The sequence below is a fragment of the Acartia tonsa genome, chromosome 7 (genome assembly GCF_053477335.1).
Source record: "Acartia tonsa isolate MP-2025a chromosome 7, ASM5347733v1, whole genome shotgun sequence".
Classification (NCBI taxonomy): domain Eukaryota; kingdom Metazoa; phylum Arthropoda; class Copepoda; order Calanoida; family Acartiidae; genus Acartia; species Acartia tonsa.
The window spans coordinates 27477024-27504964 of record NC_137266.1 but is presented as its reverse complement, the minus strand read 5'-3'; the positions used below and the strand labels follow the sequence as shown (position 1 = coordinate 27504964).

Genomic DNA, 27941 nt, shown 5'->3' with positions numbered 1-27941 from the left:
GTTAATATTGGATGTATGCCATTTCCTTTAGAATGATGAACTGAATAAAATCCTGAAATCTTTAGAAAAATCCTCAACCGACAAAAAACAGACAAATTCAGAAGGTGTAGTACATTCAATGTTTTTTTAGTAAAGTATTAAAGATTGATAATTGCTACAGAAATTGTATATAATGATCTTCCTCCAAATTCTACCAAATTCTATTTTATATCTAAATGGAAAGCATACCTAAATGAGTTACGCCTGTGCATTGCCAATGCATTTCTCCTATTCTTAGAGTCCGTTTGATAAAGCAGCTATAAAACGTCGTTAGTACTCAATAATTAGAGTACACTGAAAAGTTTTACTTATTTAAATATACTTTGTCTAAAGTTATTTATCAGAAAAATATTCCTCCCATGAAAAAATTGAATTTTGAGAAGCAAATTCAAAACCTTAACAAGTAATTGAATGCAATTTTTGTAGATTGCAATACAATTTCAGTACTTTTTATACATTAGTTGTAGTTTTATTAACAAGATCAAATTAGGTATAGCTATCTATATCTACAAGATTAGTTAACTTACGTCAAAATTAGGCGTATATAAGTGTAAGGTAGCTTAGACTAATAAAAATTGGTCTGCTCAAATATTTTTTGTGTTTTCATTTACTATAGTATTGTAGTTATAGGTTTTTTATGATTTATGCATAATGTTGGATTAATTTTAATTATACTTATTTCAACATGTCAATAGTATGTCAGCAACATCAATTTTTGATGTTTTTAGTCGACAAGGTGCCATTAGAATTGTTTGTTAATTCATTTATACTTAGTTTAACAGTCCTTTGTTGTATCCTTACTTTTTTTTCTTTTTCAGTCACAGACATGGATTTAAAGTTAGAAAATCCAAATCCAAGATTTCCAAACTTCAGGTAAACTTTTAATAACGAAGCTACTCTATGTATAATTCACTTCGTCTGCCCTTCAGTCCGTCTGTAACGCTAAGGGGGGAATGTTATTTTATCAGCTGCAATAGAAGATAGACATTTTTTTAAAGGTTCTCTGTAACAATGAGCATTAAATGTATAATTTACTTTGTCCGTCATGCATAAAATATTTTTTATTATTATTTCAGAAAAGTTTCGTGATTTCTATGAATCATTGCACATTATCAACTTAACATCTTCTGTATAATTAATTTTGTCTGTTTGTCATTTCATGAATGTTTTATGCTTCACTGCTTATGAATGTTGTTATCCTTGTTATTCATACATTTTGATGTGCTATTATTCTATAGATAAGTTTTCTCGTTTCGAGTCTAATAAATAGTATTTAATGCTGCTTTATTAGAGCTTGTTGAAATTAAAATGATATTCCTTTTTTATGTTAACAAAAAGGAATATTTTGGTTGACGATAGTCTGCAAAGCAATTCTTTGGTTGATAAAAAAATAGATATCTATATTGGACATTTTCGGTCCAGTATTTTTAATTTGGAATATTTTTTTTCGGCAAAAACTATTCACAATTGTGCTATGCAGTAATTAAATATCTATTTGCCAAAGTAGTAGGATGTACGTCATTTGTACTTATGTATTGGATTGGTCATACATCGTTTTAATAATAGAGCTGCAAAACTAAAATGAAAAGAATATCTTGTAAATGATGAAAACTTGTGATAAATTTCATAAAGAGTTGCATGTTAAGAACATTTCATGTATCGAGTCTAAATTATTAGAATAGGGTCTTTTCAAATTTCATAATAGTAAAACAATAGAGGGGAAACTGTATGTTCCCATGTGGGGAGAGTCTACCCACCCATTTTTAACTTTAGTTTTTTTTTTGTTTTTTTTTTGGGGGGGGGTCGGGGGGTTGGGCCTTTTTTCTAGATGCTATTTCTCTTGGGAGGGTGGTGGTATCTTCCCCCAAAATAATTATAAACCTTCCCAGGAACTATGAGAAGCTATCCTGTAAAGACAGACAGGCTTCCTTTACTTCATTTTAGACGTTTTACAGATATCTGTAGACCTTAGTGTACCAATTATTAAACTTACTGTGTTTTCAAACGCCTACAGCCCTAAATAAATCTCTTCCATCACATTTCAAACTTGATCTCTGTTTATTTATAATTTATGCTGCTTACAAACAAGACACACAATTCTTTTCTTAAATAATTTATATTTTGTTGCATTTTGCATATCATGTTTTACACAGAATAAAAAGTAGAAATATTCTAGGGGCGATATCTTTTAAAAGGGTGGTGGTACCCTCCCCCCCAAAAAATAGGTATGAACCTTCCCAAGACCTATGGCATTGTAAAGGAGTACTATATTAGTTCTGCTGTTAGCAAGATCCTTTGGTACAGACATACATCCTGTTACTTCTAAATAAGGATTACAGCAAATAATGACAATAATGTTTAAATTTAGTTTTATTTTTCAGCAATGCAGTAAGAGTAGAATATGCTCCTGGACGTGGCAGATATACAGTTGCAGGTCTTCATCATTTTATTCTTGAAATAAACATTCAGTGCTAGGGAGGACAGAACCCCCCCCCCTGCCCCCACTCCCCTATTATTTAAAAGATAAATTGAAAATTGTTAGGAGGGGTAGTATTTTGCATTATGCCTAACCCCTGAGGAGGACCCTATCTATGTGGAGTCTGTACCTGCGGTGCCCTGACCTTCTGGGGCTACTCTGTTCTCATTATAACCTACCATGACGTGACTTAATGTAAAACATAAACAAGCGAAAAACTTCCCAACCGGTTATTTCAATTTATATCAAAGTAAGATTGGCAGTGAGCACTTTGAGTGAAAACGCTGAATATTTTTTCCACATCAGGGGGGAGAACCCATACCTTGTTAATACAAATATCCATTTGAATTGTATCACTTTGACTTTAGTAAAGTAGTTGATATGTATATAATTTAAAATCGGATAATAGTTATTTCTCGTATCGTATTATAAACGGCTTTCTGCGGATATAGAATGTACAATTATAAGATTAAAACTAGTTTTTTTAGCCCCGTGGTGCCGAAGGCACCGGCTAAAAAACTGGTTTTAATCTTATGATTGTACATTTCTATATTCGTAGAAAACTGGATATAATACGATGCTAGACATAGTTTTTTCGTATTAATGAGAACCGGTTCCTATCCACCGGATTCGAATGAATACGAGAAAACAACTTTAATCAATCAATAATTTTAATCTTAAAAAGGGTTAATTTTGTTCATCATTATTGGATTAACAGATAATTTAATTCTCCTATATTGATCTTAATTTATGTGTATTCTTTTTTTTTTAACCATAAACGATCATTTTGCTTATACGCCCTTTCCAATAGGAAATCTTGAAATTGGGTAAAAATACTAAAAATCTGACGTTTTGATAGCTCGAAGATAGTTCTACCTATTACCAACTACAATGAAGTTTCACCATGTTCATAAAATTTTTGCTAAATTATAGAAAGAGATATTGAGGTCGGCGAGTTGATTGCGGCAGATGAAGCGATAGTGGGTGCTATTGATCAGGTTCAAATTAAAGTGTGAAGAATTATCCCTTTGGTAGATTAGCATTATTTGGGACATAAGGTAATCTTGTACTCTCAAAAGAATTCAAACTTTTTTAGGATTGTATGTGGTTTTATTTCTTTTTGAAAAGTTTAAGAAATTGGCGAATTCGATTTGAAGTAAAAGATTTTCTAACAGTTTTTAAATTAGTATTTTATCGTATCCACAATTTGTTTTATGTTTTATAATCGCAAACAGAAAAAAGGTTTAACAAATAAATCAAAAGATAATGTCTATAGTCATTATAACAGTAAAGAATAGTTTATGTTGTAGTAATCCTATTATCTAAAGTAGTAAGCTAGGTTTAATGGTTTGTCCGTTAAGCTTTCGTTAACCTCTGAACTGACTGAGTTTTCCATTTTAGGGAAGCTATATTTACTGGTATGCATTTTGGTCATTTAATTAGTCTTAGGATGGTTTTGGGCTATTTAGCTATGCTAGGGGTACAGCAGCTAGTAAATATATAATGTATACAATTGGAGGAATTGAAATCACACTCTTTTGAGTACTAGAATCATCATGTTTTCCTTTTATATCTTGAAAAAAGTAAACAAATATACATTTACAATCTGTGATTTCTCACAGTTAGGGAGTTGAATCCATTTTTATAGAAGCAGAAATATAATCTATGATTATGGTTTGGACCCTCTAAAACTGTTCTCTACCCTTCCACTTTCCCCTCTCTTGGTGAAGATATCTTCAACGCCGATACGATTTTTGAAATATAAGATTCCACTTTTGTCTCTCTTGTTAAAGATATCTTCACCAAGAGAGGCAAAAGTGGAATCTTAAATTTTAAAAATCGTATCGGCGTTGAAGATATCTTCCCTAAGAGCGGGGAAAGTGGAATCTTACATTTCAAAAATCGTATCGACGTTGAAGATATCTTCACCAAGAGAGGGGAAAGTAGAATCTTACATTTCAAAAATCGTATCGGCGTTGAAGATATCTTCACCAAGAGAGAGGAAATTGGAAAGGTAGATTACAGTTTTAGAGGGTCCAAACCATAATCATAGATTATACTTCTGCTTCTATAAAAATGGATTCAACTCCCTAACTGTCTCATGCTTACAAAGTATTAAAAAATCTTTTCATGTTTTGATGTAAGGAGCAGGGAAAAGGGAATGCGATTCTGACAAACAATTAATTGTACCTTGTCCCTTTCCTCCCCTTCTTACCCACCCCTCTTCAGTTACTTGAAAACTTATTTTCAAAGGTTACGTGATTTTTTGTGGAATTGATTGTTAGAATAGCTAGGCCTGGTAAGGAGTAACTTGTATGAATTTGCAAAACATTTATAGTAGGGAACTGTCAGTGATAAAAAAAAATGTTTCAAAATTTTGTGAATCCTATAAAAAACTTTTTAAGTCACCCTTAGAAAAATCTTTGAATAATATGTTGTGCTTTTTTGATAAGCTTCAATGTGGTCCTTGGGTATTTCTGGTTTTTTCCAAATTAGAAAATATCAAGAATAATTTTTATTTTATTTTTAAGGAATATAGCAGAAGTAACTGTACAAATTGCCTCAAACATGCAAAGGTTAGTTAAAGCAAAAAAGAATTTAAATTTAAACAAATTTGTTTATGCCTTTTTTTAAAATTGCCTTTAGAGTCAAATTTTCAATGAATTGGTTTTGAAAAGAATAACTATTTTTCCATTTATCTCTTGATAATGATTGTTTTAAATTTTTAGTGCCCTCTACCATGTGATAAATGTTCTGGCGTGGTTTTCTGTTCTTTGCAGTGCAGGTACTTCATTTTGGTAGTTTCCCTAAAAGTACCTAATCAAGTACAAACCCTCCCTTTTTTGTACAAATTGAAAATAAGGGGATTGGGGGGGGGGGGGGAATTTCGCTTGTAACATCTTTTAAGTGTTAGGTCATATCACAGTCTTTAAGGAGAAAAAACTCCACATCCCCCTTTTTTAAAATCTATTTTAAGAAAACAGCGGGGTGGATTTCATTGCTTAATAGACACTTAGAAGGAAAACACCATATGATCAATTTAGAAAAGAGTATTTGTGGGAGGATAATGAATAAGTTTAAACTTGAATGGGACTTTGATATTTAAAATACTTTGTAATGTAAGGAAGGAAGGGGAGAAGTCAACCCTCCACTTTCAATTTAAGTTTTGAAAATAAAAACAAATAAAGTGGGTGGGTTTAACGGCTGATTTATGTTTATAGGGTGGAGGTATACTCTCCAAAAGAGTTGTAACTTTCCCTGGAAACCCTACGCTTCAGACAGACAGATTGACTGTTAGTTTTGTATAAAGAAAAAGATTTAATTAAGTTAATACAATATACATATACAAACTTTTAATTACATGAATATATTTATTTTAAAACGACTTTTTTTCAGGGATAAAGCGATGAGTACTTTCCACAAATATGAATGTTTATACTCGGATTTAGTTTCAAAGGCTAATATTGGTGCTTGGAGGTAAATATGTCAATATAGATATGTTTAATTCGATCTGCAATAAATTGGAAATGGTTATTTTAATTTGGCCCGAAGGCAAACTTAAACACAGTTATACTCTATAGTGGCGAAGCTACCCTTAAAGATTTCTTTCAAATAAAAGTCATTTGATTTGGTTAAACAAATAATATTTGTGCTTAGGGGCGTGTTAGATAAGTTGATGTAAACCGAATAGAGTGCTTCAATAAAAATTATTTTCTTGTGTAAGAGGACATTTTCTTTAAGAGTTCAGCAACAGCTTTATATTAAGCCACTAAACAGTCTACCTACGTACTCTGCATTTACATATAAAATAACCTATATCAATAATATCTTACCAATTAAGAACCATTATTATTCATTTATTGTTTTTTGTGTCCTAATTTTTACAAATTGGTCTGTTTTCTTTGTACTTTATCTTATTTTGATGTTTATTCAAAAGTAAAATAGAAATTTAGATCATTTCATTGGCTATTATTCGATTGTTTTTCATAATAAAATGAATTTTATTGCAATTTAGAAAATGTGCTTATTACAGAACAAAAAATACAAGATTTTTTATGGTCTATTTAATCTTCGCATAACAAATATCTATTTTATTTAACTGTACTCTGGCGCATAAATAGAGGGTGCTCACCAAAGAGACAATAGAAAAGACGTCATGTCATCTCAAATGCATTGTCGACAGACATATTAATACCCTTTGTAAGACGTAGTATTGTTTTGCAAATGTTTGTTTTCTGTTTGTTTTTGGGTAATTTCCCGTTAAGTGCCTTTCGAACACAGAAACCCTTTCCGCTTCCCCAATTTTATTATTTTAAATATAAATTTACCTTTACCCTTTTGTTATCAATTTATCTATAAAACAAAGAAGAATGATGTCTGTCCATCCGTCCGTCCCTTAAGATCTCGGTAACGACTGAACCGATCAGATTCTACTATTTAGAGTATATACCTATTGGTCCTGTTGTGGTTTAAAGCTATTTTCTTGGCGGGAGGGACACCCCAACCCCCCCAAAAATGAAAATTTACCCCCCCCCCACAAAAAAAAAATTCTGGTGCTGCCCATAAATTATGGGCTCAGCACCAGATTTTTTTTAATTGCCCATAAATTATGGGCGCAGCACCAGAATTTTTTCTTTTTTTAAATTACCTCATGGAGCAAAGCCCCTAGAGGCTAGGGGCAAAGCTGCTAGTTACAAAATAAAGGGGTGGACGGGTTCTGTGCCCGATAAGGCTTTTTGAGGGAAACTATCGGATTGTATTTGTTTATAGATTGGGTTACAGAGCTATGACCACACAACCATGGACTTACTTTCTCCAAAAAAAAGGTATGCTTTAAATTTTAGTAGCATCGCTACTTTAAATGTCTTATCCGTAAGGTTGTCTATCAATTTTGCCCCTATGACTTTACGAATCAGTAACTGGACAAAGTGTCTCAAAAATCAGCCATGTTACGTCTTAAAATGAGTGTTTATTTATTTCTTTTTAGGGGGTTTCTTCTCCACTTTTCCTTTCTTCTCCCTAATATTTATGACGTCACATGGCTGATTTTTGAGACATTTTGTACAGTTACTAAGAATCGGCGATTTAAGAAAGAAGTTGTTTGACTAAAAGAGATAAATAAATAGTCATTGCATTTAAAGCGCGGCTACTCTACATATATTTTAATATCCCTAACCCATAATCCAATTTTGAAGAAAATATATTTGCAATTTTTGTGACTTGTTGAGATAATATAGCTCTACTCTGTACACTAGCCCATCATTAAATTTGAAATATAGTTTGCTTTGCTTTCATATACATGTTTTCATCCTTATTGTATTTAGATTTCTTTCTATCCCGTAACGAAAAGGCTGGTATGGCATCTGACTATATCTATTCTTCAAAGGTAAACTTGTTGACAAATAACGTAACCTTATTTTAGGGGGCTGGAGGATGGCGGTGGGGGGGGGGGTTGATCTTAGGGTGTCACATGGACCCCCTTTAAGATATTTTTTGTTATGTTAATTTTAATCTACCTACTTTTTTTAACAACTTTAATTTGGTGATTTTCAAGATTGTCGTAAGGTTTCCCATGAGGGTTTTCATGGGCTCCCCCCCCCCCCCCCCCAACCGGTTAAGAACAAAAACATTCTAAATGATTGACAGAGTTGATGAGGTTGTTATAATGATTATATACATTTATCTGAATTCATCTGACAAATTTGATTTTTGATGATAAATCCAACAATGTGTACTCTGTGAAAGCATTAATATTAAACAAAAAGTGAAAATAAATGAGTTTAAGATTCATTTTATTTTCTAAATCAATAAATTTTACTGACGTGTTATATTTTCATTGAATGTGTGTAGTACTTTTCTTTCAACTTAATTCTATATTTTCTTATTGGTAGTGCAGCTACTGTATAACTTAGGGAAAAGGGAATGATATTCTGACAAACAATTATAATGGAAAATTTCCCCACAACCCCCTCCCCCTTTTCCACTCCTTCTTACCAACCCCTCTTCAGTTAAATGAAACACTTTAAAAGGTTTCGTGATTTATTTAAGAAAACGTTAAAAGGTTTTGTGATTTTTTTTGTAGAATTTATTGTTAGAAAAGCAACCCCTGGTATAACTAAAGTTGCTCGCATGTTCGGCCGTTACACAACTTCACACATTCATAAACTCGGGGATCTTAAGGGATAGGACATTCAAAAATTTGTATACATCCTCAATTATAGACGAAATTATTACTTCTGTAGATTATAATCATTTGGTAGAAACGTTCAGACACTGCTAGATTGTACAACCCAATCAATATGAAAGAAAAGCCTTTGTTCAATGTTATCTTATTCCCTAGATAAAAAAAAATATGTGTACAAATACTATAAAACAAGTTCTGTATCACATCTGACTGTCCTTTTTCATTTTATTAACTGATTGTTGCCGTGCTAACTATGCTACTAATTATCCTTGTTTATTTTAGGATTTAAATAATTTCCATTCTCTCGTGACGCACGATGGTTCCGCGGATAAACAAGCTCCTGAACTAATGATGCAGGGAAAAAACAAATAATTACATTTCATTCATTCGAATCCGGTGGATAGGAACCGGTTCTTATCAATACGAAAAAAATATGTCTAGCATCGTATTTTATCCAGCTTTCTACGAATATAAAAATGAACAATCATAAGATTAAAACCAGTTTTTTAGCCCGTGCCTTCTGCACCTCGGGTCTAAAAAAACTGGTTTTAATCTTATAATTGTACATTCTAAATCCGCGGAAACCTGTTTATAATACGATGCGAGAAATAACTATTCTTTCATTTTATTAAAACATTAAAATTAGAAAATTAATGGTTACCATCAAGTCAACGGTCAAATCCTATAAAAATTTAAGGCTATAGCCAAGGCATTGAGATTTTCTTAAATATCTCTTTTTATCTATGTAAGGCTAGGGAAATCTTAACACAGAGGCTATTCTTGAAGGAAGGTTTCCTAAGTCTTACATATTCCCTAACATCTATGCAAGCTAAGCAAACCTCATAAGCTAGCTTAGGAAATTTTATAGGATTTTGTTATGTAATTGTAGTTATACTTTTATTTTATTTTAAATGTACAGTGTACAGATTTAGAATCAATCTTTTAGATTGAACGAGTGTACATATGTAAAAACTTCCAAAGATTTTTATGGATAAATCCAAGAACGGCCAGGTTTTTTTGTGGGGGGGGGGGATGTTAAAATAAGGGGGTTTCACATGTTAAGGAGGGGGGTTCAAAAAGTATTTACATAAATTGTAGGGATTTCTTTTGGAGGAATGGGGAGTCAACACCTCTTTACTGCCCCTCCCCCTTTTTTTCATTTTTATTTTTTCTACACCTATTAGCCACCTGCATCTCGGGGCTTAAAAACTGGTTTTAATCTTATAATTGTACATTTTACATCCGCGGAAAACTGTCTATGATACGATTCGAGAAATAATTATTTTCCATTCCCAATTTGAAACTATCATTTTCTTTGACACATTAATGTCTAAAGACAAACTGAACCAACATAAACCTACATAAGTAAAGAGAAGCTATGCTGTTAACAAAATATTGAAATTCAAATTTAAGAGTAAAAAGATTGATGTTATGTTTTTTCCTCAAATTTAGGCTCATGTTGTAGTTTTCCTACTCAGGTAATTTTTTTCCCAGTACAGCTTGGAAACCGATTGATATCCGGTGGATTAGAACTGGTTCTCATTTGATATCCACGGAAAGCTGTCTATAATACGATGTGATAAATAACTATTATATAATTAGGATACGTCCATCCGACCGCACAGTCGTTTCTCCGCCAAAGTATTAATAAATTTTATGTAGAGAGATAAAAAAATTACTTATTATTTAAATTACACAATCTAATTTTATAATGTTTTAAAACAATAAATTTGTTATACTTTATAAGTTTATCTATGATTGAATAATTTTACTTTGTTGTTGCTACGATAATATCTTAGACTTTAAACCTTAAATAAAGACTGACAATCATAATTTTTTTATAAAATAAAGAAAACAGAAAGTTTTAAAAATAAGAAAAAATAAAGGAATATAGAACAACTGACTTTGGCTAGTGTAATCCCGTTTAATGTACATTTGAAACATAGAGCTAAATAATTATACACTATAATTAGGGCAGCAGATTTAGTTTAAAAGGAAGATAAAACATCAGAGCTAAAATCTCTATCCTTATATTCTTGTACTAGCGGCTACGCCCCTAGGACCTCTAGGGGCACTTGAGGAGGGGAGAGTCGAATTTGAAAACCCAATTTATTATTTTAGATTTAAAAAGAGAAATTAAAAAAAAATTTAGGGGGGGGATTTTTTTCTAGGGGCGATTTCTCTTAGGAGGGTTGTGGTACCCTCCCCAAAAATTGTGATAAACCTTCCTGGGACCTATGTGAAGCTACCCTGTTAAGGAGAACCCGATCGGTTCAACGGTTAGCGAGATCCCTCGGTACAAACACACAGACACCTGTTACTTTATAGAACAGATCTATAGTATAGATGTATATACAGACAACTACCTCCCTTCCTTTTTCAAAGTCCTCTTTCGTCTGCTTCTAAATTATTTTATGCTACTTGGCTTTGTAATATAAGCGACACCATTGGTTGATTTTCAATGACCCAATGGAAAGGTTGCACCAGGCGTTTGCGATGGAGAGATACAGTTATTTAACCCTTTCTCCCTCTAGTAATTTACTCTAATCTTTATAGTATAAGGATATTGTAATGTTTTGTAATACTAGCTAAAGGTGTGATTTTTGTTAGGGGATCTTTATATTTAAACTGGCTTTTATCTGTTTAGATCTTTTTTTATTTCAGTATTTAGAGTTCTTTATAAAAATTTTAGCTCCTTCGTCGCGTATTTTACTTGTCCTGTTTCCGGATAGAAAGAGTAGCTTCGCTTCACAAAAATATTTATGCATATATAGAAGGATCTTCACTGTTCAATAGGAACTTGGAGGGAAAGCACAATTTTTATGATCGCTTAACATCCTTCTGAAAGCATATTCATTTTTTTCTTATTTTTATTAATTACTTCAAAGTTTTATAAGATGTGAAAAGGAAAAATATTGTGAAGAAAAAAAAATGAAAAAAAAAGAATTAGATAGATTTAGTGACTTTTAAAGATACCCAATAAAATCCATATAAACTTACTAATTGTTAATTTGATTACATTTACGTACAATCTCCCCCCCCCCCTTTTTTTTAAATTTTTGATTATTTGAAATGATATGGGAGAGGGATTTCTTGATCGCTAGGAACTCTAGGGGAAATAGCCACATTTTATGTTAGAATGTAAAACAATGTTCAAAAGACTTACTTTTCAATTTTGTTTGTACAATTGTTCTTCAACTTATTTTTTCAGTATTTATATCCCAATCTTTTTGTAGCAAGATATTTAATAACTACTTTAACAATAAAGAAGATTGTTTCATATTAATTAAACTTTTTAATTGATAAGTTAACAAGGATGGTAATAAACAAACTAGCCTAGAGCAGAAATAAATTTAAAAACAATTGTTAAAAAGCGAATAAACTTATGAATTGACAGTAAATTATTAAGTAATGCTTAAATAAATCTGTAGAATATTTTTGAGGAATTTTAAAAACAAATTTAAACATGCAATCAAGAAAGTTGTATTTTTCTACAAAGATAAAATTTTATATAAGAATCTTCACAAAAAATAAACTTATAACTTACATAGAATCCTAGAAAATAGCCTTATCTGTGAGTTGTGACCTATCTAATATAGCAACGGACAATTATATATGAGATTCGCTACTAAAATAATTGTTAACAATGTTTAGGTTACTAAAGAAGACTGGATATATAACATCACAAAATAAAGGTTGGTACATCAAAAGCAAGGACAATCAATGTCAACAAGAAGCGCAGCAACTTTTTTTTTCTTTAGATTTTTAATAAAAATCACCAATATCAAAATTAGGTAGATGGATGCTTTTAAACAAAGTGCCTGTTAACACTCCCTTATTTTTTAAAAGGGTTGGGTCGGATATCCGTTTTGGCCGAATTCCGGATATTGACACTATCTTGATACCGGATACCCGGCTGATTTATAATGCCGGATATCCGGTATTTTGCCGGATATCAAACTTTTGCCAGATATCCGGGCAAAAAAGTATCCTGCCCAATCCTATTTTTTACATAATTTGAAAATATGATGATGGTATTTTTCCCTCTGTGGCTAACCCCTGCGGGGATCCTAAACCTAAAATACCCAATACCAAATATAATCTAACATTACCTGTCTAATAAGAAGTAAGCATAGAATAAGGAGGAATAGAAGTGAAAACCCTAAAAATTTCTGGGAAATTTGAAGGAATCTTTGACTTGCGCAGTAAAGACAATAATGCTGAAGTACAAATCACAATGACTAGTTGGACAAAATTTAATTTGTATCAAAATCTAATAAATACTGTAAAAAGTTAATTGATCATCATGATTAAAATATATGTATTGTAGTGTGACACGCTTGACTTTAGAAAAATTTATAATAAGTCTATAAATTCAGAAGGTAAATCTTTACCCTTAAACATAAGTATCTGATTGAGACTGACCCCTCTGATACACACCTCATATTGAAGTGAAACAGCAATAGCTGCTTGGTTGGTTTAGACATTGAAGAAAAGTCACTTAACTTCTTGTTGTTTTAATTTTGGTAAGTACGATTGACCACATTTGTAACTTCCAAGGGTCAGCTAAATGGGTAGCTTCCCTTCTTCCCCCCTCCCCCCCCTACCACAAGTTAATGTATGGATGTAGTTGCTATCATGTATATATCAGCTGTTTAAAAACATACATAGGAGCGCAACCTAGTTTTATAATATAAATACCAAGACCAATATTTTTTGTAAATTTTCTTACATAATTAAATTTTTTAAGGCTTAAAATGCACATCAAATTCATTTTTAATCTATTGTGAATAGGGAAGAGAAAGGTGGAAGCTTGGCTACAAGGCTTTTAGTAAATTATTGCAATAGGAATTGTTTTTGAATATTTTTTCTAAATAATTACTGAAATCATGTTATTTACTAACAGCCTTATAGCCGTTTTAGTCTTTCAAATGTTCCAATTTTATTTCAGGCTAGCCAGGCAGAATCTTCTACCTGGATTCTATTCTATACTTTATCTTCTTTGACGTACGTACGTAACAGAGATAGCTCTGGTCGTAAATTTAAGCATGTTAAAATTGATTTTAGGGCCTATGTTAATTAGATTTGACTTAAAAACCGTAGCTATTTTGTTAAGACTAATAAATTAATATGCTGCTAATTAAGTTCAGACACTCGACAAATATATGTTCGTTTGTCCTACCGTCTTATTTTAAAGCTTTGCTTTATAGATGTTGTCATCCTTGTTATAAATGTGATTCCAATGCAGATCGATTAGTCATGATTTGCAAAAGATCTTTATATGGCCAATCATTTTAAATATAAAAAATATGACACAATTCTGTTATATCACAAAGATAGCCATAACTTGCATTTTTCAACAAAAATTGGTGAAATATGGGACATTGACAATAATTCTAAAAAAAATATTGGTTTGGGAAGCAACATTTGTAACAATCTTTCCATTTACTGTTTTAACCTGTGATTTTAGGCATAGCAATCATTTTCTTTCCCAGTTGTTGGGGAGCTGAGATGCCATAGGATTCTAAGCGGTTTTCTTCGAAGTGCCTAGTCGAGCACAGAACACCACCCTTCCCAATTATTTTTAAATAGATTGAACTAAATAATGTTTTTTCGTTCTTTTAGGTTTCCTTAGAGTAATGAATCTCCGTTTGATATAGGCATAGGGAAAAATCTCCCCCCTTGATGGTAGTGTGGTAACCCCCCCCCCCCCCACCCTCCCTAAAAAAACCTTCCAAGGACTTATCATAAGCTACATTGCAATCATATTGCTAATTGGTTCAGCAGTTAGCGATAAATAGACAGAAATACAGACAGACAACCTGTACTTTTATATAATGATTATTCAGTGTTTCATTCCTTTCTCCGCTTGTTTCAATTATATAAATATTACTCATAATTTTATGCAAGATGGAATTAATGCAATTTTTTGTCAATACTACTAATAATTCTATAAATACAGTTTATGCAAAAATAGAGTTTTGTGATTAAATTTCTTAGTCAAATTTAGAATCAGAAAAATTTTAAAATCAAGAAAGTAACAGGAAGTTTTTGTGTGTTTTGAAGTATCGCACTTAACCGATATAGTGCTCCTTTACAGCGAAGCTTTATGAGGGGATAATAGATATTTTACCTCCATCCTCCAAAGAGAATTTATCCCAAGAAAAATGCACCCCTCCACAAAAATTATGCACTGCTGATGAAAAGAGTAGCTCCTAACACTTTATAAAATTTTTTTCAGGTGGAGAATTAAGCGAAGAAGAGATAATAGCTGCCAGAATTTTGCATCATTTTATGAGAGCTGCCTTCTTCAATACTCATGAAATGACACAGGTCAGTCCACAATTTATATTATGCAACTTTATCAGGAATCTAAAGGGATAAGCCAATGACAGAAGAATTTATGATACACAAAATCACTCCTTCTGTAGATTAAGATTAGAGGCTTAATTGTACTGACACTCAACTTAATAGACCAACCAATCAAATACTAAATTTAGCCCTCATTCAATTTTGTTTTCAAAAGTATTTTTTTAAAATTTACAGAGGAGATTAATTTTCCTGGAGGGCAAAAGACTCACAAAAACCGAATAAATCATTTCACTTTTTGTAAGGATTAAAATTTAACATTTCTAAAGTTATAATTTTCCCTTTAAGATTTTGAAAGAGGATGAAGACTGGAATTCCAACAAGATGATCAGAATTGGACGGGTTACAAATCCCTCACTGGCCTTGATTAATCATTCTTGCGATCCAAATTATAGGTAAGGAACTTGGACAATTATATCTACTCAAGGGGGCGGGGTTAAAAGGGTGTTAGGCTAGCCGTAGGTAACCCAAAATTACATTGGAATTAAATTAGATCACCCCCCCCCCCCTCCCCCCCCCCAAAAAAAAGCTTTAACATCTTATATCAACGAGTAGGGAAGCATTTACAATGAAACAAAATTTTAAGGAATCATATCTTGACTTCTTTCTCATTCTAACCTTCTCTCTCTCTCTCTCTCTCTCTCTCTCTCTCTCTCTCTCTTTCTCTCTCTCTCTCTCTCTCTCTCTCTCTCTCTCTCTCTCTCTCTCTCTCTCTCTCTCTCTCTCTCTCTCTCTCTCTCTCTCTCTCTCTCTCTCTCTCTCTCTCTCTCTCTCTCTCTCTCTCTCTCTCTCTCTCTCTCTCTCTCTCTCTCTCTCTCTCTTACAAATCTTATGTAATTTCTTAAAATTATTTATTAAATTTTACCTTGAAAGTATAGGTTATATATTTTTATATTTGATTAGGCGAGTTTCTAATGGCATGAAAACTTTTGGATTCGCAATAAAACCAATAAGGTATTGCATATTTAATAATTTGATTGATAACAACAAATATTATTTATAACCTTAGTTAGAATTTAATAGTCTAATTTGATATCATGGGTAAAAAAAATTAAATTGAACCCGTTTCATTTTTGAAAAATAAATATTAATTGCATTGTATTATAGACAGCTATCCTTGGTTATTAAAATGAAATATTCGTGAAGAATTATATGTAATACAATGGTATACATGATTTTTTCTGATAGTTGAGAACCGGTTCTAATCAAGCGGATATTTATCGGTTTCGAAGCCATACTGGAAAAATTTGTTACACTTGCAACAATATTTAAATATAAACTCATGACTATTTCCAGAATGGATGTAATCACACCAAGAACCTGTTAAAATATACATTTTTGTAAATGCAATAATTGTACCTTTGAAAATAACTTTTAAACTCTGCTTGGCACAGAGGGAAAGGGATACGTACGTAGGGCAACAAAGAAATAATTCATGGCATGCTAAACATTCAATACTGCAGCTGGTATTTTAACAAGGAGATGCGTAATTGGTTCATTTAAAAATTAAAATACGTTCATTATAACAAAAGCTTTAGCATATAACTGTTTTTCAAGATTCAAAAATTTCTTGAGTAACTTTTTTAGTATGGCTTCAAAAACCGATTAATAACCGCTGATTTGAAACTGGTTCGGAGCCATACTAAAAATAATGCATTAAAGACAATTTTCAACGAATATTAAAATAAATAGTTCTGAGCCAATACTAAAAATAATGCATTAAAGACAATTTTCCACGAATATTAAAATAAATGGTTCTGAGCCAATACTAAAATAATGCATTAAAGACAATTTTCCACGAATATTAAATTAAATCATAAAATTTATTGTAGGTTTGATAACATTAACCAGTGCCTTTTGCCCCTCGTATGTAACAAAACTGGTTTTAATCTTATGATTTTTTTATTTCAATATCCGCAGAAAGCTGTCTATAATACAACGCTATAAAAAGACTATTCTTTCATTCGATTGTCCATATACTTATCACAATTTCCCTTTTTTGACGTGAATATTTTATGCAATTTTTATAACAGAAATGTATAAATAGTATTGTATTCATATTACATACACATTTTTAAAGTCATTTCTAATTATATACAAGGATGACAACATTTACAAGTTCGTAGTCCAAAAAATATTTTTTGGACAAACGTACGAAGTGATATATAGAGTAGATGTTCTGTGTCCATTAAAAAAGAGAGGAAGAAAAGGAATTATATAATTGATAACAGAAAAACACGAAACCTTGTTAGAAGTTATATTTGATCAGAAACAACACAATGGGGGCTAAAACTGTTGTATATAAAAATCAGCAGTCTATCTTAAATGGCATCTGAGTATTTAACACTTTTCCAAAAGCATTAAAAAAAGTAGGACAGACCAAAGGACAAACAAAGTGATATACTATAGAGTAGACTTGCTATTGTTTAAAGATAATTTGGATCTACTGCAGTTAACGGTAAAATATTGCAGGTAAGCAATATTTCCAAAAATCTATGAATTTTAAAGGCTGCTAGCTGCCAAACGGCTGAACGTACACATACCCGCACATCATTTTAAGCGGCATAATAAGGCCTACAAATAATCTGGATTTAGCCAAGATCCAATTATGCACAGGGAAAGCTTCACTGAAGAAAAAACGCGCAAAATAGACATTTTTCGTAAATTTCTCAGCACTGCGAGATAATTATGCATTATTGATTTATGGCTATTCCAGATTATTTATAGGCCTTTTTATGCAACTTAAAACAGTGTTCGGGCCATAGAATAAGGAGTAATAGAAATGAAAACCCTAAATATTTCTGGGAAATTTGAAGGAATCTTTGACTTGCGCAGTAAAGACAATAATGCTAAAGTACAAATCACACCGACTAGTTGTCACTAGTACATACTCTTGTTTTAATTTTGGTAAGTTCAATTAACCACATTTGTAATTTTAAAGGGTCAGTTAAATGGGTACAGCCCCTTCCTCCCCCATCCCCCCCTTCCTCAAGTTAATGTATGGATGTAGTTGCTATCATGTATAAATCAGCTGTTTAAAAACAAACATAAGAGCGCAACCTAGTTTTATAATATAAATAATAAGACCAATATTTTTTTTTTTGTAAAATTTACATGATTAATTTTTTTTAAGGCTTAATATGCACATTAAATTCATTTTTAATCCATTGTGAATAGGGAAGAGGAAGCTGGATTCTTGGGTACATGGCTTTTAGTAAACTATTGCAAAAGGAATTTATTTTGAATACTTTTTCTGAATAATTACTGAAATCATGTTATTTACTAACAGCCTTATAGCCGTTTTGGTTTTTCAAAAGTTCCAATTTTACTTCAGGCTAGCCAGGCAGAATCTACTACCTGGATTCTATTCTATACTTTATCTTCTTTGGTTCGGGCATAATCTGTACGTTCAGCCGTTTGGCAGCTAGCAGACTTTAAAATTCATAGATTTTTGGAAATATTGCTTGCCAGCAATATTTTACCGCGAACTGTAGTAGATCCGATAATTTTGTAGGAAAGGAGAAGAAATAACTGATATTTACTGTGATCCATTTTCTGTCTCTGATTATCAGGTGGTTATTTTTAAAAAAGAAGAAAGTCCCTCAAAAAATCAACATGTTACGTCATAAAAACAAGGGATTATCCATCTCTTTTTTTAGGAGTTTTCTTTCCCACTCCTCCTCTCCTCGTCCCCCATTTTTATGACGTCATTGAGGGACTTTCTTCGCCTTCGTTATATTTAGTAGCTCAGCTATATATTATACATGTTTTTAATTAAAATTGAAGTTACTTTATAAGTAGGGTGCTTCTAAATTTACATCCCTCAAAGCAATCATACTATAATGATGGCTTATGTCTTATGTATGCAGATTTACATAATTTTCATTATGACATAATTCATTACATGCAGACATTTTCACCCCCCCCCCCCCCTCCATATATATTTTGGAAAGAAAATGAAAAATAATAAGGGGGGAGATTAATAAGGCATTTTCTAGTATATTACTTTAGTACAAGCTGCTAAATGGGTATTGGAAAGCACCACAGGGTTAGGGCACCACGATTATATTCCTGCAGGGCTAGTGTCCTCCTATGAGTTACTCGGAGGAAAAAAATACCCCACCCTTATTTCAATTCAGGTAAAAAATAGGGTGGGGGAGGGGTTATTGCACAGGCACTTTGGATGGAACAAACACCTACATTTCTTGATATATGAAATAATAAGTTTTGTATTGTTCTGTTATCTCAACTGAATGATTTTCTTTTCATATATATTCAATTCAATTATTTCCAAAATTTATATTCTATCAGTAAAAAGTATAATACGTTTTTTTTTATTTGAATTTTCATTATATGGTTTTGTCTGAAAACGTTCAAGCACAAAAATTTTAACTTGATAGACTTAAAAGTTTAGAACAAAGTTATTTATAGAGTAGTCTTTTATTAATCAGGAAAATCTTCACAAAAAGTAAATCTTTCAACATAATATTTAAAAACCAAAACAAAACATTTCTCTAGCTAGGTGTTTTTTCCTTGTAGGACATGTTTTCCCTTTTTAATATTGAAATAAATTCAAATAAGGAGGAACCTGGGTAGTTTTATTTCATTATGTCTAACCCCTGTTGCCCCTTCATTCTGTAAACCATTGGTGCCCTAACCCTGCGCGGCCATTCTACCTCCCCACTTCCCTGAAAGGTACAACCCTTTTGAATGACTAATTTCTGAGATCTTTAGCTTTTGACATTTAGACATAAACCTTACTACTTATGAGATAGGATAAGATGGGGGAGGGGGGTTTGTTTGCTCGGCTAGACTTTGAGGGAAACCGCCTTTCCGTTTTAATGACATTAGAAAATTGATGAAATAACATGTTTCAATTTAGTCTCGTCACAAAAGACTGGCAAAGTACAACTTTACCTGTGCCTGCAGTGCCTGCCAGCAAAAGTGGCCAACTCTGGAACAAATAAACTCCCAGCTGGATGGATTACACCCCAAAGCATATAAACTGCCACAAAATAAGATTAATGCGCAGGTAAATATCTTTCAATTATATGCTTCCCTTTTTCTTTGTCAGTTGTATTTATATTTTTCTTTAGTTTTTTATTTCCCTCGCCAAGTAATTATGTCTATATCTCTTTGCTTTTGAAGTGCGTAAAAGACAGGCTTTGCCAATTTCAATTTCAATGGTGGTTTTGACCCCTCTACACTCCTTACAGCACGCCACTGTAGATGCGACATCTAAGTTTCAATAAATTAAACAAACTTATAGCCTTATTACTTAGAAGCTTCACTTCTGTCTTCTTATATAGAGCTTATTCAAATGTTGTAATTAAAGTGTAATTTGTTAATCAACACCAAGCAGTTATGATCACATACTCCATATAGCTCACAACTTTTATTTTTACATGCCTTAACGAAACGGCCTATAAAAATCATATTATACCAGAAAAAAAACAGTAATTCAACTACTTTATTGTATTGTTTATACACAGATACGCATATATGACCATAAAAAGGATATCTCTTACTGTAAAAATACTATTATTCGTAATATTTGTATTGTAAACCTAATTATATTCATTGTAAATTAACACATTATGATATTATGTAAAACTCAGTTTGTGATATCTTTTGAATCTTATATACATATCAAAGCACCCTTTAGTTAACCTAAATTAAGCAACAAAGATTTCATCAGCCGATAATTACTTTGGCCTTGGTTCTCCCCTCTCAAACCAACTATCTAAAATTAGATTCTTGGATGCAATGGCAATTTTATTCAGCTATTCAGTGAATCTTGAAGTATTAACTTCTCCTCTCTTAACCAGTTATTAGGTAATAATGATTTAGAACTTTAGGAAGCTTTGATTAGTAAAAACTTTGTACTTAGAATCTTGGAGTAATTCATGCATTCAAGCCCTTCTCTATAGGCCTATATATGTATATGCGAGTGCACTATTACACCAAGAACTTATTCACTTGATTTCCTATTCAATCCATTTCTTTTCACTTACTTGATTTGTATTAGCATGTTGTAATATTTTTGATTTACCAGCTTACTTGTAATATATAGAATATTTCATATGCCCAACAAACTATAAATATAGCACATAATCTTAAAAGGCTTTACTTTCTGATTCATTATATACTTGTATTAAGCATAATTCACCATTATATACTTTAACACTTATAGGTAGCAGTCTTATCGTGTGGGCTTTTGTGATTAGTGTACTGATCGTAAATTCATAAGGCAGTTATTGGTTTAAGGTATCATTGAGCATTCTACCCGTCATAATTAGCATTGAGATACATATTCCCTTTATTAACTACTTGAAATATTCATAGGAAGCAAAGCGTCTTATTTTTGAGCATTACTGCAGGAGAGCGTATCGGCATCACCACCACCTCAGAGAATACCAAAAATAAGATAAAAATATACATATTCTTTTTCTTATTAATTTTGTAAATATTTAAAAAATAAACGTGTAATGTATCAAAAAAAACTTTACTTATGTAATATTTCGTTAACCTTTTTATTAAATATCTTTTATTGAAAAATAGATTATTTTATAACTTACTAATATGCTTTGCTTTATTACAAAGTAATTAATTCTCTAAAGACAAAAGCATTTTTTCAAATATTTAGTTCTTATTAACTTTATTCTGGTGGGGTTGGATTACGATAAAAGGGTTAATATTAATAAATTACATAAACTTCTTTTTTTTAAAAGTATAATACCTTTTGTATGAAAATATTCGATATACAAAATTTTTCAAATGTATACATACTTTCCTTGTGAGAGATGTTAAATTATGAATATTGTCGTATGACAACAGACAGAGCATTGATTGGTAAACAAAACATGTTCAACCAGTATTTTAATTACAAAAGTGTCAAGATCTTTAAATATTTTTTTCATATCTGTTGAATAATTAACCCAAAAAACAGAGGCTTGCATAAAGGAGGTGTATACACCCCGAGGCAAAATTAAGGGGGATTGAAACGAACCCCAAGGTGTCAAGCAATCTTCACCTCTCTTCACCCCCCTTCCCCTATCAGTTGATAGTGGTCTACACCCCCCTAAATCAATTGAGGGGGGGGGGGGGTGTCAAGGTAAGTTACATAACCTGACAATAAAATAACACCACTCAGCTCCTATTATCTTTATTATCTGTATTACACCTCTCTAAACTTTACACTCACTTCGATTTTGTTTTATAAGGGGTGTTAAAAATCGTAATGGGGGTGTAAAAATTCAACTATTATGATGATAGATTTAGATATTCTAGACCACACTATAGCTTAATATACGATAAATGTTTTTTTTTTGTATTAGGTAAAGTATAAAAATTACAAAGAAAACTTCTAATAAATAGCCTAAGTACTTATATTGAATTAATCTATATAATTTAATTAAATGATATACAACTTAATGAAATTTTTGGAATTAGTACTTTGTAATAATTAAAATTACATAATAATAAATGTTTAGTAAGATTTAATAAAGAAAATTACAGGAAAAGATACTCAATAATATTCTTCTATGTGCTTTGAATTAAACTTAGAAGGAAATATTGTTTTACTATGAATTAAATTTTGTTAAATCAGGCGAGTAATGACTAGAAACTAATTTTTGATGATCCTTAAATTATACCATAGTACAACAGACAACCATTTTTTATTTTTAAAAAAAGAAAAAAAATTATTTGGTTTTTATTCCAGAGGCCAATTCTCTTGTGAGGGTTGTCGTACCCTCCCAAAAATAGTTATAAACCTTCGCAAAACCTATGAGAAGCTATCTTTTAAAGGAAACCCATTTAGGTTTTGTGGTTAGTGAGATCCTTCATTACACACACACACACACACACACACACAGATATTGTTACTTTATAATAAAGGTTGCTTCGCCGCTATAGGAAGTCATGGGAGGTAATAAAATTAGCCTAAAACCACCCAAATACTGTGTACTGAAGAGTAAAACACATATAGGCGAACAATTTCTGAGATCTTAAGCTTCCGACAAAAATAAACGCACTACTTTATAGTATAGGATTATAAGTATAAAACTAACCATGAGTATAGCCATCCTTGTTGTTTAGGCCAAGCGGATAGTGCGAGCTGAGGAGAAATTTACAAGTTACTGCAGAGATGCCGCCAGAGTTGCTAAAACATTGGAGGAACGTGAACAAATTACAAAACTAGCCACCTCAACTCTAAATGAGGTATAATGGAATTTTTTGTCCAGGATTATTTCCTTCAAGTTGGAAATATCCGCAAATTTATTATTGAGTTGTAGGCTTGAACCTTCTTTTTATACATACCAGCGGCATCGACCCTAGAGTTATGGTTAGGGGCACTTGAGGAATAGAAAAGTTTTTTTGTGGGGGAAAGGGGTATATTTTTTTAGTGGCTGTTTCTCTTTTGAGGGTGGAGTAATAAACCTTCCCTGGCCAAATGAGAAACTTCACTTAAAGGAGAATCATATCGGTCCTACGGTGAGCGAGATATTGAGCTACAGACACACAGAACTCTTTTGGAGAGGTTAGGGAGGGGGGGGGGGGGGGTATGTCAGCCCTTCCTTATAATCTTATAGTCTTTTTCTAGTTTAAAATAATATATGTAATCCTTACATCAAAGGGCGACTAGAGGATTAAAAAGTAGCTTCACTCAAAATTAGACTCTTCTAGATTTTGATAAACAACTCGATACCAAATAAAACACAGATGGAATAGTAAACACTCATTTAAGTGTATAGCTTTTCTTTAAATATTTATTTTCATTTTTATAAATCTATAGACTATGTAAATCTATGTTTATTATCTTGGCAAAAAATTATGGGGTTGTTGTCTAACCAGGGGTGTATATTCTGCAAATTTGACCCTGCTAAAGGGAGGGTAAAAAAAATATAAAAAAAAACATGTGGATGGGGGAAAAATTGTAAAAATTAAGAGATCTGAAAGCATTTTTTTCCTTTTTTCTCCTCTTTTTGGTGAAAAAAAAACTAAAAGAATATGTGGGAGTGGGGATAATATAAATAAAATAAAGAGTTCTGAAAATATTTTTCCACTTCATCCCCTTTCTTTGTGGAAAAAATTGGGTGGGGAAAAAATAAAAAAAAATTCAGCAGGGGAAAAAATTAATGTTGTGCAGAATATATGTACACCCCTGTGTTTAACATGCACTAATATACTCTAATAGCTAAGGCTCTAAGGGTAATCTTTTAGCATATACTCTTATAGCGTTACATGTAATGCATAACAGACAGACAGTGTGAGGGAACTTAAGCTTTGTAGAACCCGCTTTACGTCTTAAAAATGACTGCCCTATCAAAATCTGTAAACTCTCTGACCAATAATGTCGATGGACTATTCCTACCCAGCAAGGACTTCAAAGCTTTTTTTTACTCCCCAATTTTTTTACCCCAGGGGTAAAATTTACAAAGGGAGAGAGAAGTATTTCCCACCACAATTTTTTGCCGATAACACCCCTAACAAGAAGGTTAAATTTTATTGGGAGGGTGAAGTAAAATCTAATATTTTTCCTAAAAATAGCTAGATAACTAGCGGCTACGCTCCTAGAAACATCTAGGGTAGTAAATCGTCCACCCCTATTTTCAGTGTTCAAAGGAGGAAGCACCATAGGCGATTAGCTAGTTCCATCAGAACACACACACACAAATATCATGCCATGTTACTTTTGTATATGAATAAACTGAGCATCTAAACTTTATATATCTATTAAGTTTATCTTTTTTTATATAAAATTGTTTTATTTTCAGCACGTGAAACTGTTGCAACGGCCCCATCAGTTGTTAATCTATTGGGAGAACCAACTACACAATATTCTAATACATAGATACGCAGCAAAGGTGAGTTGCTATATATTTAAGACAAACAGACCGATTTTATTGATTGTACAGAAGATTTATAAAAAAAATCATGTCTAAAATTGATTGTATTAAGTATATGCATATTACAGTTTCCCGTCCTAGAAAAAATTTGTAAAAATGGTGGTCGAAAATTCATTGTATAAGAACTGAGAAAATCTCAAAAAACCTCTACAAATTGGACAATTCTCAATAAAAAATGGTGGTTTTTAGTCATTTCTAAGGCTAGGAACGAGATATTTTGAAACGGACAAAGTTTCTTGATTCTACTCCTTGGAGCATCATGAAGCCATAGTTCTGATGCAACGGATGTTTGACCTCCATAAGTGGGCCTTAAAATTTCAAAGTGCTTGTATCGACGCAATTTTTGCATTACAGAAAAAATATTTTGCATGGGTCATTATTTTGCATAAATCATATTTTGACTGGTGGCCAAAATTTAAAAAAATTCTTGGACGGGACACTGTATATAATGCATATTCATATTATTACACGACAAGGGTAAGCAACTCAGAGATCTAAAGAGATGAGACAGTAAACGATAAATTGATGTACATCCCTAATGATAACATATAAAATTAACAGTTTTGTAAAATCCATCGGTATATAAAAATTGATGTAGGATATTATTACAGGGGAAAAATTGTCAACAATTTAGTTTGCTATAGGACCCTTATTGGTCAGTTCATACATCCCGTAGGGGAGGGGAGGGGATGTTGTAAAGGGAGTGGAAGGGGTATTTGTTATTTTAGCCCCTTACTAGTTTCATTTTAAGAGAGAACATATAAATCTGGTGTAGTATCCCAAAATAATATATCCATTGGAATAAAGAAAACTTTATGCCTAACTATCGTAAAGTTGCGGACAGTTTGTAGACATAACTGTAGTACCAAAGAATATTGAATAAAGTAAAAAAAAAACTTAGTAGCGAAGCTACTCTATAATTAATTTTGTCTGTCCGTACCTCTGTCCGTGTTTACCAACGATCGTTATACCAAGCATTATACAACTTAACATGTCTGTCGGTTTGTCGGTGATGCATCAAAAGGTTTTATAATTTCCTATAATTTGGCTGTCTTTCATTCTTATTTATTTCCTTACCTTCTTTTTTTATTGAGCAACGAATATTTCACCTTGTCCGTTCGTTAATACACGATTTGGATGTGCTTTGCTATTTATGTATTTGTCATTCTTGTTGTATATTTCAGGTTAGAAGATGCACATACAACGGAACTACATTGCTGATGCCTACAGAATAAACAAATATCATGGTGCTTTCCCTCATGGTGACTATCGAGCAATGAAACAACCTCTTATGTAGACAATAAATTACAAATAAGGAAGGGGGGTGACCCTGCAGAGGCCTTAACCCTATGGGAGCTATACTTTCTGTGTCCTAACTCTGCTTGGCTACCCAGTACCCAATATAACCTGAACTAACGTCACTTAATGTAATCAACAACAATACGCAAGTCTAATTCCTCTCCCCCCGTTAATTTTCTAATTATTCTAAAAAGGGAGGGGGGGTTCTATGTTCGACCAGGTACTATAAGGGAAACCACCAATATTATTTTGAAATATTTGTTTTTGTATATTTATTTGTTATATTGTAATTTTAAAAGAGAAAATATTAGTTTTTGTAAAAGCTGCACTTATTGTAAACCTATGATTCTTAATTAAAAATGGTAAATGATGATGTAGATTGTAGGATCATTAAAGGGGAAAGAAGGGCTGTAGATTAATTAAAATGACATTTGTATATTGTATGTATTTGTATAGAATATAATTTGTAATGTTTATAATATTTTTTCATTGAAATAAATCAGTTTTTATTTTTACATTTTTTACCGGCCGCAAAATTTTATATAAGTTGAAACAACAGCCGCTAAAACGTAAACAAATGACAGTTTAACCGAACATTTTTTATCAACTCATAGCCGTTGCCAAACATGATTTTTTGAACAAAATATGCAGCCGCGGTCTAACCGCTACTGGCCTATTTTTTATATAAAATTGCTAATTCCGGAACAAATGTTTTTCCTGTTTTATTTCTTTACATCATATTTGTCTATTTAGTTTAATGAAAGAACATCAAACATAAAAGTACGTTAAAAATGAAAGTTAATATATCTAATTTTCAATATAAAAGTTCTAGACAAGTAATAATTAGGTAGAATCCATTTTAAAACCATTATGTAACCACCCTATAAAAAAAATAGAAAAAAAACACAGATTAACATTTACGGGCTCACCCAAACCTTGAATAACCTAACCTAATTAAACAAGGAGAACAACAAAAATCCCTGAAGGCGGGGGGCGGTGCTATTTTTTTATTGATGCATTGACGAGGATTTTGCCAATGATTCATTGAAACTTTTGAATTATCATTAATTCAAAACTTTTCAAAACTTACTTAATATTATAAAGTATTATCATTTTTAAGACTTCATCTAATTTTAAATTAAGTTTAATGAAAATATAAAATGAACATTATTTTTTTTCCATCTAGGAGTTATCGACAATAGAGTGAAAAAGGGAGATATTTTTTATGCAAAATAATCATCGATTCTTTTCTAGTATTAGACAAATTAAAAAAAAATATATTTTATATATACATATATATATTAGGAATTTTAAAGTTACCGAGTTTTATTAGTGCGGTTACTCTATAACTATACCGATTTTGTCATATATAGAGATACCTTAGACAATACATACAAAAAGAATTATAAATTAAACACTTCAAATCATCTTTTTTAAAAGCAATTATTGTATAACATTTATTTTTAGTCTTTAGACCTAATTGTTCTTGTTAATTTTATGTTCGTAAATTAAACCTTTTATACTTTTTAACCTACTAGCGGCTACGCCCCTAGAGGCCTTTAGTGGCACTTTAAATGTTTTTGTTTGCTACGATAATTCTTTAGTACGATACCCATAGGCGTCCAAGGGGGGGGGTAATGGGCCATTTGGCACCCCCAAACGA

At 31.9% G+C, this 27941-nt stretch overlaps 1 protein-coding gene across 1 annotated transcript; it reads left to right on the top strand.

Annotated features, from left to right (window-relative positions):
• The first annotated feature begins 35 nt into the window (after positions 1-35).
• LOC145325181 (SET and MYND domain-containing protein DDB_G0273589-like) lies at positions 36-26793 on the top strand. The gene is made up of 20 exons (XM_080168049.1): positions 36-104; positions 858-912; positions 2421-2473; positions 3449-3513; positions 5047-5091; positions 5245-5300; positions 5912-5992; positions 7286-7341; positions 7840-7901; positions 8982-9057; positions 10153-10177; positions 12354-12394; positions 14941-15032; positions 15357-15463; positions 15972-16022; positions 18583-18640; positions 19951-20100; positions 23169-23291; positions 24848-24937; positions 26164-26793. The coding sequence occupies exons 2-20, from the start codon at positions 866-868 to the stop codon at positions 26212-26214; spliced, it is 1329 nt and encodes a 442-aa protein (XP_080024175.1). The 5' UTR covers positions 36-104; positions 858-865; the 3' UTR covers positions 26215-26793.
• Positions 26794-27941: the final 1148 nt, after the last annotated feature.